The sequence below is a fragment of the Brienomyrus brachyistius genome, chromosome 12 (genome assembly GCF_023856365.1).
Source record: "Brienomyrus brachyistius isolate T26 chromosome 12, BBRACH_0.4, whole genome shotgun sequence".
Classification (NCBI taxonomy): domain Eukaryota; kingdom Metazoa; phylum Chordata; class Actinopteri; order Osteoglossiformes; family Mormyridae; genus Brienomyrus; species Brienomyrus brachyistius.
Window position 1 is genome coordinate 20,983,323 of NC_064544.1, and position 18,718 is coordinate 21,002,040.

Genomic DNA, 18,718 nt, shown 5'->3' on the forward strand with positions numbered 1-18,718 from the left:
AACAAATGTGTAATGATGAATGACCTGTGTAGAATCCCTGTAAAAAATCCATAAGCTCTTAAGTGATTTTAAGAAGGAGACACAATTTTTGTACATCTATGTCAAAATCAGTTAGGGTGACTAGATAATCCATGTCACACTTTGGACACTTTGAGCTAGGGCAGTATTTGTAAACGACTATTGCAATTACAAGGACCTTCATTTCACATAAACACTGCATTCTTGCGCTGTGCCGATTGCTCAGTCTCCTATAATCATGCATGTGTCACTAATGTTAATGTGAAACAGCTGGATGAGTCCTTCAGTCAAGGAAACCAGTCAAAGCACAAGAAGACCTGAACTATTTAGCACCTGGGGCATTGTTTGAGATCCCACACATGCAATGGCGAGTTCTGTTTAAGAGCAACTTACAATGTGGCTCTTTTCCTTTTTTATTTTTATATACCGATGGTACCGGAGAGGAAGTTTCTGGACGGAACTTTATAAAGAGTCACTCCTAGTTCCGGGGGCAGGTTTTAGAGCGGAAATAACGTAATTTCCTTTAATCAGACAGTAGTCTGTCAGTGGGGTGGTGTGGTGTGTTTTTAGGAAGAAGCTGGCGGATATGTGTCTGTGCGATAAACGGACAATTTTTATATTTCAGGGACTTTGGGTTAGCCGAGGGTCGGTACGGCTTTTATCTTTATTTAATTTAAGTGTAAGGTGGGGAAAGTAACCACTGTTTTCTTTTGTTGTGGACACAATCAACTGTACCGTATCTGTACGCCGGACGCTTGGAGCAGCTTGGTGTTTTCATGGCATGCCTCTCCATAGCGTCTTAATGAACCGGCTTGTCACGTAACCGAGTGGACAGTTCACCTTGAAAAGTATCGATGGTGGTGTGCGCTTGTCCGTACGGAGCCGCTGTGAGCCTTCCTAACGCCGGGGACTGTCATTCGGCATTACGGGTATGCTGTCTGCCTCTAAAATAAACTGTGCACCATTACATACTCACCCCGATCCGCATTTTTGTCCACATCGAACAGGACGGGAATAACTAGTATGGTTTCTCTGACCGCGACGACTTATAGGTTTATATGTGTTCAGAAAGTATATTAGTTGTAGAATTGCTTCTTTGAACAGACTAGAATCAACAGGGGTCCGTTTAAGCCAGTGATCTCCATCTCCGGTCCTCGAGTGCTACTACGTAGTAGGTCAGGGGTCTCAAATCTTATCGGCAAAGAGCCAGTGTGTATGCAGGTTTTTGGGGTAGCCTTTAGATCAGCTGTTCAAACCCAGATGTGAGGACTCTTCAGCCAATCAGTCCTCTAATTAGTAATCTAGTTATGGAGTTGCAGTGAGAACCTGCACACACAGGGGCCCTTTGTGGATAAGATTGGCCACCCCATATAGGTATTCTATTCTACCTGGCTTCTGATGAGCCACACCTGTTCCTGGTATTTACCCCAGGTTTATCCCACTGCCCATGTCATAGTGTAGATTGGTGTGTAATTGTGTGTACTGTACACTGATGTGCATGTGTAAATACAAGGAGTGCCGTAATTAAACTTTTACATTGTTTTAGGAAGGACTTTTGCCTTTACTGTAACTTTACCTATTTCCTTTATCTATACGTTATACCTTTGACTTACTGTATGTGTAACGCTGTACAATCTGAAAACCACCCCGTAATAAAACTGAGCTACGAAGATCTTGTCTGCTCTTTAACATGTGGACCGCTATATTGCCAGTTCTTTTTTAGCATTTGGCATCAGTGAATGGCTGACATTTTAATTTCATTTTAAATTTAAATCATCTTAAGCCAAGTGTACCTAAAGGATTTTCCCAGTTTTCCAAAATATGTTCAAGCAGACTGTAGTTAGTAATACTGAATTTAACCGTGTACATGGATCTTCCAGAACTGTTTGTCAAATACAGTCAGTGGGATTTTATGTTTATTATCTCTAATTTTATGTTGTCATGTCTGATTACTTATGAAATGACAGGTTAATCTAACCAAAAATGTCCATGTTTGTGTCGTTAGGTGTAAAAAGAAAAATGTTCTATTAGCTGAAGTACGTGCAACAGTCTAAAAATTTGGTTTAACATAATCTAAATCTTTTTAAGGAGTTGTCAATTAGCTTATGAATCAGGTGATTTGATCTGTGATGTGAGACTGAGGTAAACAGTAATTGGTTGTTCTGGCATTTTGAGGCAGGTTCATATTTCTCGGCTTTGCATGTCTCTCTTCCCCTTTCCCCTCCTGTCTGTCACAGAGATGGACCACGCCCAGAGAGACAGGCTGTCGGCGCTGGTGGAGGAGCTCACCACGTCCGGCCAGCCGCAGCTCGACCAGTCCAAGATGAAGGATGTGAAGAAGATCTGCAAGTAGGGAATCGTTCATCTGTTCTGCTCAGATCGTTTATCTGTTATGACTTTGCTTTCCAGCATTGAGTGAAAGCAGTTCAGTTCAGCTCTGTCCCTGGCATTCTGACTTGAATGAGCATTGACTCTAGGCAGTTCTAAGAGACCTGTTGGCTTATACGTAAAATTACAGATCTCTGATTTGGGCAGCACAATGGCTGTCACCTCACACCTCCAGCACTGGGGCTTTGAATCCTGTGCCCTGGTCTCTGTGTGAACTTTTTCTTCCTGTGTTGTGCTGATTTTTTTCAAAGACATGTGTTTAGGCTAACTGACATCCATAAATAACCTATTGTGAGTGTATGTGCTCTGACTGAATGCAGTGTTTAAGTGAAACGAAGGTCCTTGTAATTGCAATGGTCGTTCACCGTAAACTGTTTGGATTCTGGTTCTAATTCTGCTCTGTGAGATGCTGCATCTCTGCTGACTTGCCCAGAATGTAAGTCACGGATTCCACGTTTCAGGGCTTCTAGCGACCATGTGGAGCACTTTTATAACCTGCTGATGGGCCGCTTGGCGGAGGAGCACGCCGAGGTGCGCCTCTCCGCCCTGCAGATGGCCACCGAGCTCTTCTCCCGCTCCCACCACTTCCGCACCCTGCTGGTCTCCAACCTGCAGGAGTTCCTGGAGCTGACGGTGGAGACGGACCCCGAGCAGCCGCTGCCCCCGCCCAAGGAGGCGGCGCGGCGCCTTAAGACGCTGGCCATCCGCACGGTGCAGGACTGGCAGGCCGCTTACGGGCAGGCCTACAAGAAGCTTGCACTGGGCTACCACTTCCTGAAGCAGGTGAAGAAGGTACGGCAGCCCAACAGCTTCCTGCGTTTTCACACTTTACAAGCCGCCTTTAATTAATCCAGCTTGCAGTGTGTGCCCTGCCAAAGACCGATGCCATTAGTCCAGCGTTAAACATTTCCTGTTTGTTCAGGTTACAAATCAGTGCAGTATATGACTGCAGTTGAATCTGATATGAAAGAATTTAGTAGAATTTGTAAATACATGATAAAACCATTAGGGAACAGAGCAGAACCCTATTAATGTTTACCGGTGGTGTTTTATAGACTCTGTTTCTGCTTCATGGAAAAGAGGCCCGACAGATGTCGTTCAGTTCTGTCCTTTAGTCCAGATGCTTTTCTAGTGATGCTTTATTTTTACTGAGTCAGTCCTGCTTCTGTTGTTACCAAAGAGCTGCATTTGCAGGTTTTAACATGTTCAGTAACATTATCAGTTTGAATTGGTGATCATTTCAGTTTAATGTAATATTAAACTGCTGTTCTTACAATGGACAGGTAAAAACTTTTGATGTTTTTTTTCTGTCTTCGGTGAAAAGCAGCACTCCGCAGCAGTCAAAGTGAATAATTGATCATTCTTAATTGAGCTAAATACGTAGATGACTGTTTTCTGAGAGGGGAAAACAGCAGCACTTCAGGGGACCGTGTTTTATTGCACCCTCAGCATGGACACTCTCTCTCCTGTAACCGCTGACAGATGTGGCATCGGCGCTTTCTAACAAGTTAAGGAACCTCACGGGCGTGTCGGCGCCCCCTGCTGCTGATGCTGCTCTCATCCTTCTCCCAACTCCCAGGTGGACTTCCAGGACGTCCAGGCCAGGACGCTGGCAGAGAGGAAGCGACAGGAGGAGAAACAGAAGAGACTGGAGAGGATTTATAAAGACAAAGTGTCCAAGGCCACCAGGGAAATGGAAGGCATGGCTGCATCTGAGTTTCTGCATGTAGTGACGAATGCTGTTGGACACTGTGCCTTTAAATGTGTCCTCCTTAAAATACGCTCCCTCTAAATGTGTCCTTTACCTTAAGAACTTTATCTTATCTTAAACACACTTTCCAGTTTCTGCTATTTGTCCACCCATTTTTATAATCAAGTTGGAATTAACTCCAATCGCATTGCAGCAACCCAGTGTAATCTGCAGAACTCTCTATCCATTCAGGTTGGAGTAACTCAGGGTCATTTTCGTAAATGCTTATCCATTCAGTTTGGAGTATCATCCCAGTACCTTTTCCTGGTAGCGTTCCATAGACCCAGCTCTGCTCCTGACAGCCAATCCTCTTCACAGAGACCTCCGCTGAGATACACGAGTGCCTGACTGAGATGGACAGCTGCCTCAAGCTCCTCACGCCTCACCCCCTGGACTTCAGCCTTAGCGACCTGGAAGCCACATCCACTGCCCCCGTGCATTGTGGGAAATCCGCTTCTCCTGCCGCCGACGACGAGCAGCCATGCTGCAGCAAAGACCTGCATGACAGAGAAGAAAAGGTGGAGGAAGAGGGGAGCAGTGATGAGATGTCTGACGCAGAGGGCGTCCCGGACGAGGACATGTTCATTCGGCAAACTGGCCTGATGTCACACAAATACAGCCTCAGCTTGAACCTCTCCACAGGTGGGTGTCAGAATGAAAAGCTCTTCAACTCTGACCATGTCTGAAGGTCAGATAAAGGTATTTCTGTCTTCTGCTGTGAAGTATAAACACTCGTTGGGTAGCAAGAAGAGTGTTTAAGTGGATGTGTGTCTGCCTGCCTGCCTGTCTGCCTCTGTCTGTCTGCCTGTCTATCTGTTTCCCTCCCTCCCTCCTACAATGGACTTGTATCCTGTCCAGCCTCTTCTCTGCCTCATGTCCAGAACTACTTGGGACAAGCTCATTGTGATCCTGTACTGCACTGGATGAAGGTTCTTGAAATCCATCCATTTATAGAGTGCGGTTCCCACATCATCTCTGTGATTCTGAGTGCAAGAAATAATGATGCTGAAATGTTTGATCTGCGATGTTATAAATACCCAGCCACAGTAAAACTAGCTGGTCTCTGCTTGTATTCTTCGCTGCTGCCCATGAAGAGAAGGGGGCCTCGTGGGGGTCTCACAGCTTCTCCTCTGTCAGCAGAGATGAGCTTGAAGGAGACGGAGGAGAATGAAGCTGTGGTGAACACAGTCAGGGACCTGAACAGAGTCATCAGCACCAAGCACCTGCCCGCCGTGCGATCCTGGGTGCAGGTGTGTGCTAAAGGCGGCCGTAACGTGTATGTTATGTGTGATGTGTGAAAAGGGGTAGGGATGTGTATCCTGGAAAGTTGTGGGTGGATAACCACTTCACTGTTGGGCCCTTGAGTTAAAGCCCTTCCTGCTAAATGAACGGGCATGTGTGTATTATTTATGTGATATGGGTGTGAGGATTGTTAACACGTGTGTGTGTGTGTGTGTGTGTGTGTGGTCCCAGGTTTTCACCAAGGCCGGGGTAGATCAGCAGCTGCTGAGCAGGGCCATCGCCTGTAAGAGTGCCCTGGAGGAGGCGCTGCAGAGACACGATGAGCTCCACATCCACTACAAGAGGAGAGAGCGCAAAGTGGTGAGTGCCCTCTGCAGACCAGAGGGGGCGGGGCAGGATGGTCAGTGAGATCTGTGGTCCGACAAATGAACAGTCAGGGAAGTCTATGGTCTGAATGCAATGTGTAAAATGTCACGGTGAAGTAGGAGTTTAGCCAGAATCATACCTGTTAGTGCAGTCTGTGTTCCAGAGCGCAGCAGCCAATGCAGTGTAAAATAGGACATATTTGTGTGCAAATTACAGTGCATGTGTATGTAAATACAGTGCATCAAAAAAAAGCATAGCGTCGCTCTTACAGCAGGGGGCGCTGTTTCCCTCAGTATTACAGCACACATTCCTTAGCTCACTTCATAGATTGAAATGATTTCGCATGTCTAGGGTGGGCACAAATATTCTGATGGGCGTAGCAGAACAACTTGGAAGCTAACGCAGTGTAGTTCCCAGAAATCCATGTTAAGCAATGCACATAATGTTAATTTTGAAAGGTAAATATTATTTGAAGTTTTTGAATGTGTATGCCTTCACATAACAATAATAATAATATAATTGTTTGTATTATTTGTATGATTATTAGTATGTTTTCCCCAGTCTGTCTTTCAGGCCCTTAATATACACACAGCCTACCTCTATGATTAATTAGTAACGTTTAGTTTGCCATTAAACTAAACAGAGTGAAATTAACAGCGGAATCTGTAATCGCGGTTGTATTTAACTCGTGCAGCATTTAAACACACAAACACACACACTTATGTCAACAACTCGGTTTTGTGGATAGGGTAAATATTGTGCCACTGCCACAGAGTGGATTTTGGGGAGAAAACTGTTATTTCCAAAACTAGAAAAGCATGAGTGACAGTTTTTATTATTTAAATTCCGGTCCGTCCATGTTTTTCAAATGATTTTACTTCAACCATGTTACCCAGAAATCTGTGCGACCTATACAGTTAAATCGGAGACTTTTTTAAGAAATAATCTCATGGAAAAAGAGGAATGTAGTTTCTGTTGAAGGGGCCCAGCTCAGAGGGTCAGTAAACTCTGTGATCAGAAGGTCCCTGGTTCAGGTTCCAGGTTTGGCAGAGAGATGTCACTGTTGGGCCTCTTAACAAGGCCCTTAAGCCCCAGCTGCCCTAGCCACCGTCTGACCCTGCATCCTCTCAGAAATATATGCCACTTTGGATAAAAGTGTTTGCTAAATATGTAAAATGTATATCAAGGATGGCCACCGTCCAGATTTGGAGAGGTGTCCTGTACAGCAAAATGCTTTTAGTCAGGTAAGCGTTTGCACAGGGTGTAACGACAGTTTAATTTGATCCTGGCTCAGGTGGTGTGCCGGACCGGTGGGGCATTAGCATAAGACAGAGAAGTTCTGAGGTGTAATTATGTGCCCTCATATCCTGCTGTAAGTGCCGGAGACACTGTCTTTGAGGCCCTGGAGCTCGGTGACAATGACAAAGCGGCCCTCAGTCCCACATACGGCTCTGTCACTGTCAGCCCCATTTCCAATGCAAAAAAGCCTTTGCTTTGTGATAAAGAAACAGCTTAAAGTCCTTTATCATAATTAGTTTTTCCCTTTCTCCCTTAAAAGCATTCCATTACTTTATTCGCGTTATCGCCGCCCTGACACGGACGGAATTGGTTTTCGGACGCAACAAACTTACGTTGATTGGAAGGAGGGGGGAAAAATTGAGATGAAAAATCAGAACAGTAAAAATGATAATTCCCGCCAAACTTCTGTGTGCCCCGGCCAGCCTGGCTGATTCTCGTTAAAGTCTGATCGTCCCCCCGTGATGGGACAGCGGAATACCCTAAGGAGATGACTTGGGAAAATTAAAAATGAGTAAATTAGACTAATTTGAGCCATATTAGTATTGTTCTGTGATATCATCATGTCTGTATCACAACCACATTATACATCGGGATTTATGTTTATGCACTATATTGTTGCTTTTCAAATATAGCTATAAATATCTTTTGGATTTATGTTTAAGTATGCATACAGGGTGGTACAGCTGCACAGTGGTTAGCACTGTCACCTCACACCTCCAGGACCATGGGATGGCTCTCCATCCCATGTGTGGAGTTTGCATGTTCTCCCCGTGTTGTCGTGACGTTTCCTCCGGGTACTCCTGCTTTCCTCCACAGTCCAAAAACATGCTGAGGTGGATTGGAGTTACCAAATTGCCCGTAGATGTGCAGGTGTGAGTGACCCTAACCCCCCCCCCCCCAAATTTGCGCAGGGAAAGCGGTATGGAGAATGAATAATGGATGGTAAACATGCTTGAATTTGCTGAACCTCTTGAACAATATTCAGTTAAATATCCACGGTGAGTTATGAGTTACAGAGGACACTAACATTTCTACATGGTTTTTAACCATGTCCTCTCTGCATGGACAGTCCCCCCCCCCACCCCCCCCGTCACCCATGTGACACTCCCGGTGACATTGTGGGGTCTTGCCGAACACCGTACATGGCCGCCCGCTGCGTTCCATCCTTGGAGGCAGAGTGCCGGATAACGCCCAATGCTGGTTCCATTCGCCTCTGGAACGTTCTGCGGATATTATCTTATCCACATTAATTACAGGTCACTGAAGGTTCTTGTAACGGATGAGAGAAGAGCAGAGGATCTGTAACACATTAACTCCCAAAAAAGGGGGCCTCATCGAGCATGCAGCATGGGGGAATATTGTATTGTTTACCCAGATAAAGCATCTTATCAGCGCGCTAGAAAGAGCAATTATTGATGTTGCTGTGTATGTGTGTTTCTCCTTTGTCTCTCAGTGGAAAGCCCCCAGTGCCTCACTCTTTATCTGCTTGCCTGTTTCTCCACCTCGGAGAGCGATTGGGGGGTGGGGGGTGGTTATTGTATCTGTGCCTGGGTCCTGTGCACATACCTCCATGTGCGCAGGGGGTGATGGGGAATGAGATCCCCCCCCCCCCCCGATCTCAGGTACCGGATGGGGTCAGACTGCGGGGGTTATGGTGCAAAATTGTGACCTATAGTTTGGCAGATCAGAGAGGAGGGGGGTCCAGAGGCCGTCCTGGGCAGCACGGGGAACTAACCTGGGGTGCACCCTGGATGTAAGGGTTTAGGAGTATGCATGGATGGATTCAGCTGACACCAGCTGAATAATATCCCAAATATCCAGTCGAATTTCCAAACACACAATTTGTGTTAAGAGCTTTCCTCTTTTTATATGCCATGCTTAAAATTGAGCATCAGTATTAGAAGCACTTGTCAAGTCCTGTATTGTTGCAGTAGAGAATAATTTAAAATAGTAATTTTCATGTTTTAAAAGGTACCGTTTCTCCTGAAAAGCGGTTTGATTGAAAAAATATATACGTGTCTTAATCGAGTTTCATGTTAGTCAGTGTATATATATATAAAAGGTATGGTGCAGTTTTTTAAACCTAAACAGAGTAATCCATCCGCAACAGCCCCCATCTGCTGGGTAGGTAGGTAAGACCATGACCTGCCCGAGCTGTAGGGAGCCAAAATAATCTGTATGAGCAATTTTTTAAAAATGTAGACGTTTTTATTCTTTGCTGTCCCGCAGGTACCTTGATTGGTTTTAACTCCAGAGTGCAGCTAAATGTTTGTTTGGTTGTACATGCCTGTATGTGTCTAGAGACCCAAACGTAGTAAAGCTTTTACATGCAAGTCCTGTGTTTGTAAACAGTATTCAAAGGAAAAGGTGCTTTGTTCCCATTTATTTAATCTCCCTCAGTCTGAATTACTTGGAATATCACCGAAATGAATTAAAAACATTAGGACTTTGCTCATATTGACTTTTTTTTCCCACCCCTATTAGCTTCACTCCTACCCTCTGTCCCTAAATTGCAAGGTGTGAATGGGCCATAATCTACTGGTAATTTTTTGTAATGTTTGCCCAGTTTAGCTTGTTTTGTGGCTAAAGAATCATAATTGATTTTGATCACTGACCCCTTACGGACATACAAACACACAATGTCAGCATATTTTGAGAGGTGGGTGCTTTGCTATACATGTAAAAGGAATATTTTACCTGGCAGCCGTTATATAGCATTTAAAAATCATATTATTTCTAATTTGTTATTTTGATGGGGAAATGAAGGATCGGTGCTTGAGAGTTTTAAAACGATGCAAAAAGGAAAGAGGTATTCAGTGAAAGTTTGCGAAGTTCCGGTTGCTGGATTTATATTCACACATGCATATACATACACATATACACACGCACAAACACACTTTAAGCCACACTGTGCTGAAATGGTGTTTGATGCTGGATACTGCTTTAAGAAAGATTATTGAAGTTGACGTGTATAGCACTTAGTATTTTGTAGACTTTAAAATAGTTTGTATAGGTGGGGCCCCAAAAATGTCTCTAGCTCGGGGGCCCCGCCCTGCTTAATCCGGCCCCGGGTAAGACCTCGCTTTCATTGCCTTTATTTCCATGAGAGATCTTCAGCTGTTGCTCCCCAGAATACAGCAAACCCCTATCTGAAGTATATGAGTTATTCATGAATTGCTTGTGTAAAGTAATTTCTTTAAAGCACAGCTGCGTAATGACAGCGTTCGCTTTAGCTAGCAGTATTGTGCCAGGCCTTTCAGTGTTAACCCCTCTGTTGGTAAATGTAAATGAAAGCGATCAGCGATGCAGGTTTCTGCCGCAGCATCATAAAGGATCGGAGATCGAGGTCCACGCGCTTTCTCCGCACTCTGCTCATTATGGGATGTTTTTGTAAATTTATGCACATTGCGGCCAGTTGCGCCGGGAGATTTTCCGCTTTGCCTTGTAACACAGTGAGGAGGGCGCTACACCCCCCGCCGTGGCCCCCCGTGCCTCTCAGTCCCGCACGGGCGGCACACAGAGCTGCATCACCCTGCCTGAGTTATTGGTTTTGCTGTAATAATTTGCAGGAGCTTCCAGTAAGAGAGGGTATTAGCATATAAATAGCGGGTGCACAGAGCACCATCACAGCTGAGTACATTTAATTTTTAGTTTATAAGATGGAATGGCTTTTTAAATGCATAGCCATCAAACTTGCTAAAAGACAAATGAAGTTTAGAGCCCGGTTGTCCGAGGAAGCCCCCGGAGATCGTTTTTTAAGAGGATAACAGACTTATTTAAGCCATTGGCTGGGAGAGACGTGCCACCCTGGGATAATTCAGATTGCTTACTCAGTTAATTAGACCATAGTAAATATATTGAAGGTCTCAGAGGAGTGCTTGGCTTCCGTGGGATGTTTTTCCTAGTAAGTGGTGCATGTTTAGCCTGAAGCCAATTATCACATCCCTGTACAGGCTGTTATCAGCCTCTGCTGGAGGCTGTGCCCCCCCACACCCCCCACACCCCCTGCGCGATGCCGCTAGGTTTACCTCACACTCAAGAGCTTCATTAATTAGCTGATTTGGCTGTTTGGAAATAACGTTGCATGAAAGGTTTTATCTTAACCAGTTTTTGTTTATTTGTATACCTCCAACAAATGCATTAAATTCTTTATATTAAGATTAATTGTTTGGATAATTAATTATTCAGAGGCCAGGGACTCTTAAATAATCCAGTCAATTAGTTTTAGATTAACTGCATGCATTAATTACCCATTATTTTAAGGGCTGCATGGTGGCTCTGAGTTGCAGTGCTGCCTTGCACCTCCAGGTTGCTGGTTCGAATCCCGCCCTTCCTGTGCATGTTTGCCTCTAGTTCTCACTGTGTTGCTGAGGTTTCCCACCGTTTTGTGTACTTCGGCGTCCTGACCAGGGTGTCCTCTGCTTTATCCTCCACTGCAGTGTTTCTCAAACTGGTCCTCAGCGACTGCAGAAAGGCCACATTTTTGCTCCCTTCCAGCTTCCTACTGCGCTGTCTAGGGTCCCATGGACCAGTTTGGGAAGCACTCCTCTGTTCTACCTGGGATAGGATTCAGGACCTCCTTTCCACTAACCGCAGTTTGTATAGATGGATTATAGATGGTGGCGCAGTGGTTAGTGCTGCTGCCTCACAGCAAGAATGTCCTGGGTTCGATCCCGGGTCCTTTCTGTGTGGAGTTCGCACGCTCTCCCTGTGTTCGCATGGGTTTTTGCTGGGGGCCCTGGTTTCCTCCCGCGGTCCAAAAGCATGCAGGACAGGTTGATTGGTGAGTCTAAATTGGCCCTGTGAGTGTGCGCGCCTTGCGGTGTGTTGGTTCCCGCCCAGGGTTGGTTCCCACCTATGCCCATTGTTCCCGGGATAGGCTCCATTCCCCCCCACGACCCCAGTTGGGATTAAGCAGTTTCAGAAAATGGATGGATGGTTATTCTGATATAATTTTATTGTGTAATATATGCCAACTTGCCAGTTAATATCATATTAGATATTTTGGACCCCGTGTTTTGGGGGGTCACACTCCTATGTGGAGGCCTTGGGTCTTGGGCCTCGTGTTGTTGAGGGTCACACTCCTGTGTGGAGGCCTTGGGTTTTGGGCCTCGTGTTTTTGAGGGTCACACTCCTGTGTGGAGGCTTCAGGTCTTGGGCCTCGTGTTATCAGGGGTCACACTCCTGTGTGGAGGCTTCAGGTCTTGGGCCTCGTGTTATCAGGGGTCACACTCCTGTGTGGAGGCTTCAGGTCTTTGGCCTCGTGTTATCAGGGGTCATACTCCTAGCTCTCAGACCTCATGTTTTCCGGCTTGCGTCAGCAGAAAGCTCCCCAGAATGCGCCCCTACAGGAGACTTATTTCACTGCTTCCTCCTGCTGACAGCTGTGATATTATCGCAGCAGAATTAAAGTGCATTAAAAATAAAATACTTCGGTAGACTGGGAATTTTGAGCTTGGTGGTAATCTTTTCGCCTTGGTTTTCCATCTATCAGGGCTAGAATAACTGTTTTAGATTAAAAACGGCATCCAGTATAAACAAAGTAGCAGCGCTAATCTGTCGCTCTGCAATTGCTGTCTGTAGGCCGTGAAGGAGTGTGATGGTAACAGAGTAATATAGAAAGAGGGATTTCCTGCCGGTGCTCACACTCTGTCACACCTTCTCCCGACTGACGGGAAAAACAGGCCGAGGCCTCGGGCAGCTGGAAATGAGTGAGGGGACGGGCCACCAGAACATGAGTGAGGGGACGGGCCCCCAGAACATGGCCAGCCAGAGCCCCCCTCAGTGGTTTCTAGTTGCATGGAAATGCTCAACTTCTGGCTGTAGGTTAGTTGTTCTCTCTTTGGTTTAAAATATCAAGGGGCAACCTAATATTAGAATTATATTTATAGAGTCCCTATAATAGGGAGTGGCATGATGGTTAGCAGTGTTGCCTCACACCTCTCGAACCAGGGTTCGAGTCTCTACCATGGCTCCATGTGTATGGAGTCTGCATGTTCTCCCTGTGTCATCATGGGATCTAGAATAGAATAGAACTAGAATTTAGAGATTAATTGTCATTGTTGACACACCACATTGCACAATGTGTCCTCTGCATTTAACCCATATGTGACATCGTGACATAGCAGGGGGCGGCTAATTCAGCGCCCAGGGAGCAGTGCTTGGGGGCGGTACCTTGCTTAGGGTATCTCAGTGGCGTCTTGCTGGTCGAGGATTCAAACCTGCAATCTTTCAATTACAAGTGCGCTTCCCTAACCATTAACCCACCACTGACAGGTCTCCTCTGGGTCCTGCCCCCCCCAGATTGCCTGTAGGTGTGACTGTCTGTGTGAATGGTGTGTGCACTCTTTGTGGTGGGGCCCCACCCTGGGTTGTTTCCTGCCTTGCATGCATAGCCTCTAGGATAGACTCCAGACCCCCCCATGACCCTAATTAGAACAAGCAGTTACAGAAAATGGATGGATGGAGTCTATTCTGTACAAACCTTTACCTAGAAGGATGAGGGGACAGACTGCAATTTTTATTAATTCTTCTTATAAGTCTTAAGTCTTCTATACCTAATCACACGCTAGTGTCGCTTAACACCTCAGATCATTTTGATTAGCAGTTGTAATGTGTCCACCCTCTACCTGCAGAGGGCGCTGGAGCCGCATAAGGACTAAATGTCTTTGGAAGTAAATGAAAACCTTTCAATCAACTTCTCACTCATTAAAGCCCCATGAAATTACCAACATGAAATCTGATGATGCATATAAATGCAATTAATTACATTAGTTATTAACAATTTATAAGTTGTCAAAACAGGGATGCGGTTCATGATTAAAAGCAGATGTCTTATTGAATTTATGATTCAGATCAATTCATCTCTACAGTGTCTGCATCATCCCAGCCTTCCCTTTCCAAACTTGTAAAATGATCTTCACTGGCTACCTTGGAGAACCAGTCACTAGCATACCTAAAGCAAGACAAATGCAACTCCGTTTCCAAAAATACAGGGACTCTTTAAAGTGCAAATGAAAACCGAATGTAATGGTTTGTAAATCATATAAACCCATATTTAATTGACAATGGAACATAGACAGCATATCAAATATCAAACTCAGAAATGTTATTGGTTTATGACAAGTATATGCTCGTTTTGAATTTGATGCCAACAACACGTTTCAAAAAAGTTGGGACAGGAGCAACGAAAGGCTGTAAAAGTTGTGCTTCACAGCTAATTAGGTTAATAATGCAAAGAATTTGGGAATTTTATCATCTACGGTACATAATATCATTAAGAGGTTTTAAGAATCCAGACAAATCTCTGTACTCAAAGGACAAGGCCGAAAACCAGCATTGGATAGTGATCTTCAGGTCCTAGTCAGCACTGCATTAACAACATGCATGATACTGTAGTGCAAATCACTACATGGACTCAGGAACGCTTCTGAAAACCATTGTCTGTGAACACAGTTTGTCACTGCATCCAGAAATGCAGGAAGAAACTTTACCACGAGAAGAAGAAACCACATCTAAACATGATCCAGAAACACTGCCAACTTCTCTGGGCCCGAGCTCATTTAAGATGGACTGAGGCAAAATGGAAAACTGTCCTGCGATCCGACACAGAAAAATGCTAAATTCTTTTTGGATATTATGGATGCCATGTCCTCCGGGCTAAAGAGGAGAGGGACCATCCGATTTATCAGCATACTATTCAAAGCCCAGTATCCATGATGGTGTGGTGGCTTGGGTAGCTTGCACAGCTAAGAAGGCACCATTAATGCTGAACGATGTATACTGGCTTTGGAGCAACACATGCTGCCATCTAGACAATGTCTTTATGAGAAGACCTTGTGTATTTCAACAAGAAAATGCCAAACTGCATTCTGCACGTATTACAACAGCATGGCTCCATAGTGGAAGAGTCCCGGTCCCACTCGGACCTGTCACCCATTGAAATCATTTGACACATCATGAAACGAAAAATACCACAAAGGAAACCCCGAACTGTTGAGCAGTTGAAATCCTATATCACGCAAGAATGGAACCTTTTGCTTTCAGATCTCCAGCAGCCGGTTTCCTCTGTTCCCAAATGTTGTAAAATGAAAAGGTGATGCAACACAGTGGTAAACATGCCCCTCCCAACTGTTTCGAAAAATTTTGCTGCCATCAAATTCAAATTCAGCACATATTTGTGAGGGAAAAGTAAAATTTCTCAGTTTCAACATTTGATATGTTGTCTGGTCTATTTTCAGTTAAAATGGGTTTATATGATTTGTAAATCATTGCGCTGCTTTTATTTCCATTTTGCATAGCATCCCAACTTCTTTTTGGAAATGGTTTGTATTAAATGGCAAATTGGGAGCAGTTGGTCTGGCATTAGGTATTTAGTAAACTTCATTTGGAAAATAGGGTCATTATTGTGGCTTTGGGTTTTCACGCTGGGTTCTCTCTGCTGTACTTTTCAATGCCTGTTGCCTGTGGGCTCTCTGTGCTTGGCGTCCCATTTGAGTGCCTGTTGCCTGTGGGCTCTCTGTGCTTGGCGTCCCATTTGAGTGCCTGTTGCCTGTGGGCTCTCTGTGCTTGGCGTCCCATTTGAGTGCCTGTTGCCTGTGGGCTCTCTGTGCTTGGCGTCCCATTTGAGTGCCTGTTGCCTGTGGGCTCTCTGTGCTGGGCGTCCCATTTGAGTGCCTGTTGTCTTTTAAATTGACAGCATTTGCAGCACAGTTAACATACTAGTATCTGGGGTGAAGTTTTTAAGGTGTATCTCTGGGTTTCAGCATCTGCCAGCATTCTTTCTTTGATCCTCTGGCCCTCTGTGAAGTTCTAAATCCAGTGACTGCCTGACCCTCGGTTATCAAGGATGCACATTACTTGAGGATGCTTTGTCGGGGAAGATTATTATAAGTTATTTTACTTAACGGGCTAATCAGGGCCCTCAAATATACACACATTTCTCTATATATAATGTTTAAGTGCAGCGGCAGTGCAGGAGGTGTCCTCGGAAGTGAAGGGCACCAGCGGTATGTGTAATGCTTTATGAAAATGACCCCTCTATTTAAAATGGCTCTATCTGTTATGCATTGTAGCACCAGGCACTGTTAGCGGCTACCTTTGGAGTAAATTAAAAGGCATAAATTCTGTTTAGCGCTGGATGTGCGATCCCAGCGCTTGGGTGGTGGGGGTGTTGGGGGTGAGATTGTGGGGGTTAAAAGGAAAAAAAAAAAACCCTTGCTGTTCACCTTTCATAAATTCCAGCCCCGGATTCTATACCAAAAATCATTCTCAGCTGAGCGCCTCATTGTTATTCCACGTAGATTGATGGTGGTCATTTACTCCACAGGAGAGTTAAGTGTCCCTGTCATTCCTGAAGAGTATAATTAGGAGGTTTCACAGGTCAGCGCTGTGACAGCTCTCTCTTTTGATTAGTGTCGGAGCGATAACAAAACTTACAGCCCAGTGATGGATGAGGCCCGGGGACCTCAGCGGGTGGCGGCTGGAGTACCTCTCGCACGCTGCCCGGTCTTCTGTGCCGTGCCAATCCTCGTGGAGCCTCTCGTTTCGAGCCACACAGCCTCGCTCAGATACTGTGCTGGTCATTGTGCCGAACGGACGGTTTCTTGGGGGCGTAATATCAAGAATCATGCGAAATTAAAGGCTGAGATATTTAAACTGAGAGATATTTGACCTGAAACCTAAAATGTTACGGTAATTAAAAAATTATCAGCCACTAAAGGAGAATGATGCACCGAATAATGTTTCGGAGTATTTTGCCAGATCCTGGGTTGCTGGGCACATCTGAAGACGCACAAATAGGACAAAGCGTGCTGTCATCAGAGATTAGCCACTTACTGTGAAACAAAAGTCCTTCGTCACACTAGTCGGTTCTTTATGGTTTGTAGCTAGTTAGCTAGCAGGCCTGAATATTAGTCAGATTTGAAATACCACTGCTATTTTTTTTTAACCAGTGTTTTACCATTCAGGCTTCCATGTAGCCTAGATGGCAGTTCCAATAGCGACAATCTTTTGCAAAAAACAGTTAGCTGAGCTCTCTCCCGACACAGCAGGGCCTGGTGCATGGACCTCTGGATGGGTCAGTTCTGTGTAAGAAGCATGCCACTGAAAATGAAGCCAATTTGATGTCTGGGCAGTAATAAATCGGCTTTAAAAAGGGCTGCTTTCGTTCTGGTTCTGAAGCCTCCCAGCACCCCCACTGCGAGGGTTTGGCTAGTGATCAGTCCAATCTGATCATGCCCCCCAGTTACCACTCAGTTGATTTCTTAAAGGCGATTGACCGGGGGAACGTGGCCCCGCACTGCTTGCAGGTGGCCCCTTCCCCGACCCCCCCCCCCTTTTGTCCGGAGGATTTGGGCCCCGTTATCGGCAGCCCAAGCGGCCATATGCCCCCCGGGCACCTGGACCGAGGCTCGTTCTGGATCCGCAGCTGAGCCCGTGGCCTGCACAATATGCCCTTATCCACACATCTAGGCTTTTTTTCTTTTAGTCTGTCTTTTTTTTCCTGCCTCCGTCTCCCCGGTAATAAAGACCGGGGATTAGCATGTCCAGAAGTCAGCCAGCGGATTGGCAAGGTCGCACAAAGGTTGCTTTCCGGGCTCCTAGGTGGAGTTATTAAAAAATGATCCCGCCAGTGTAGTGGCATCTAGTACAGGGGGTGACCAGCTCGCTATGGTCTGCCGGCGGGTTTACCGACCAATAACAGGCTCCCTCGCGTTTGTGTAAAACTCTGCCCAGCTCAGCTGAACTCATGTAAAACTCTACTAAACTCCTGAGTCATGAGTCAAGACTTTCAACAGTGATGCAAAACTAAACAAAAACAGTGTGTTTTCTCATTTTGATGGTTTTGATGGGAGATTTTATATGAAATTTTCTAAAACTTTAGTAAAAATGGCACGATGTCCTAAATTCAAAACATTTACCAGCTGCTGTGGTTCATTTACATACTGGTTTCTACTACAGTTGAAGACCTTTCTTTAAAACCAGAGCTAATAATACAACAATTAAAATACACCTTTAATTTGTAGTTCATTTATGATTATTGTCATAAAACTTAATCATTCTTAATGAGTCACATCCAAGATCTTCGTGATTTATGGCTTCATACATGTACAGGAAGCTGTCTGGACACAGTCCAAATCAACGCCACCTTCTCAGAGCCCTAGTAAGTGGACAGCTAGACACCCTGTGAGGGCTGTAAGCAGAGATATCAAGGTGTCCAGCATCACAAGAAAGTCTGCTTCAGTAGCACCATATATCTGCAGGGCATCAGGGCAGCCTGGGGCCCACTGGCTGAGCGTTAATCACCTTAAAGTAGCCCCCAGGGCACCCTAATTCCCTAAGTCTGCAAACAAGTAAAGCGGGTAGGTGGGAATACAAAGCGGCCAGAGGATATAGCATGGGGGACAGAGATGGGAAGGCCCTTCGCACCAGATGCGTGAAGGCTGAGCCCAACTTTCAACTCGACGTCATGATTTGAAGCTAAGTTTTCGAAGATATCCTGGTAACTGAGAGAATAACTAAGTAAATTAGGATCTGGAGGTCATTCCCTGCCGGTGAGGAATGCGCTCTTGGGCCTGGACAACTGAGTATATGGGCCACATCTCTGTGCCTTTTCACGTAATCTTCACAGGGCGACTCCTATAAATCTCATGG

At 45.3% G+C, this 18,718-nt stretch overlaps 1 protein-coding gene across 1 annotated transcript in view; it reads left to right on the forward strand.

Moving 5' to 3' along the window:
* Positions 1–545: 545 nt before the first annotated feature.
* The window catches only part of uvssa (UV-stimulated scaffold protein A), a 31,897-nt gene continuing 13,724 nt past the window's right edge, over positions 546–18,718 (forward strand). The window contains exons 1-7 of the mRNA XM_048971611.1: positions 546–947; positions 2,256–2,367; positions 2,868–3,198; positions 3,986–4,106; positions 4,475–4,798; positions 5,297–5,406; positions 5,630–5,758. Of these exons, the coding sequence (XP_048827568.1) occupies positions 2,258–2,367; positions 2,868–3,198; positions 3,986–4,106; positions 4,475–4,798; positions 5,297–5,406; positions 5,630–5,758 (1,125 nt within the window). The 5' untranslated portion in view covers positions 546–947; positions 2,256–2,257. The remainder of the gene's footprint in view (positions 948–2,255; positions 2,368–2,867; positions 3,199–3,985; positions 4,107–4,474; positions 4,799–5,296; positions 5,407–5,629; positions 5,759–18,718) is intronic.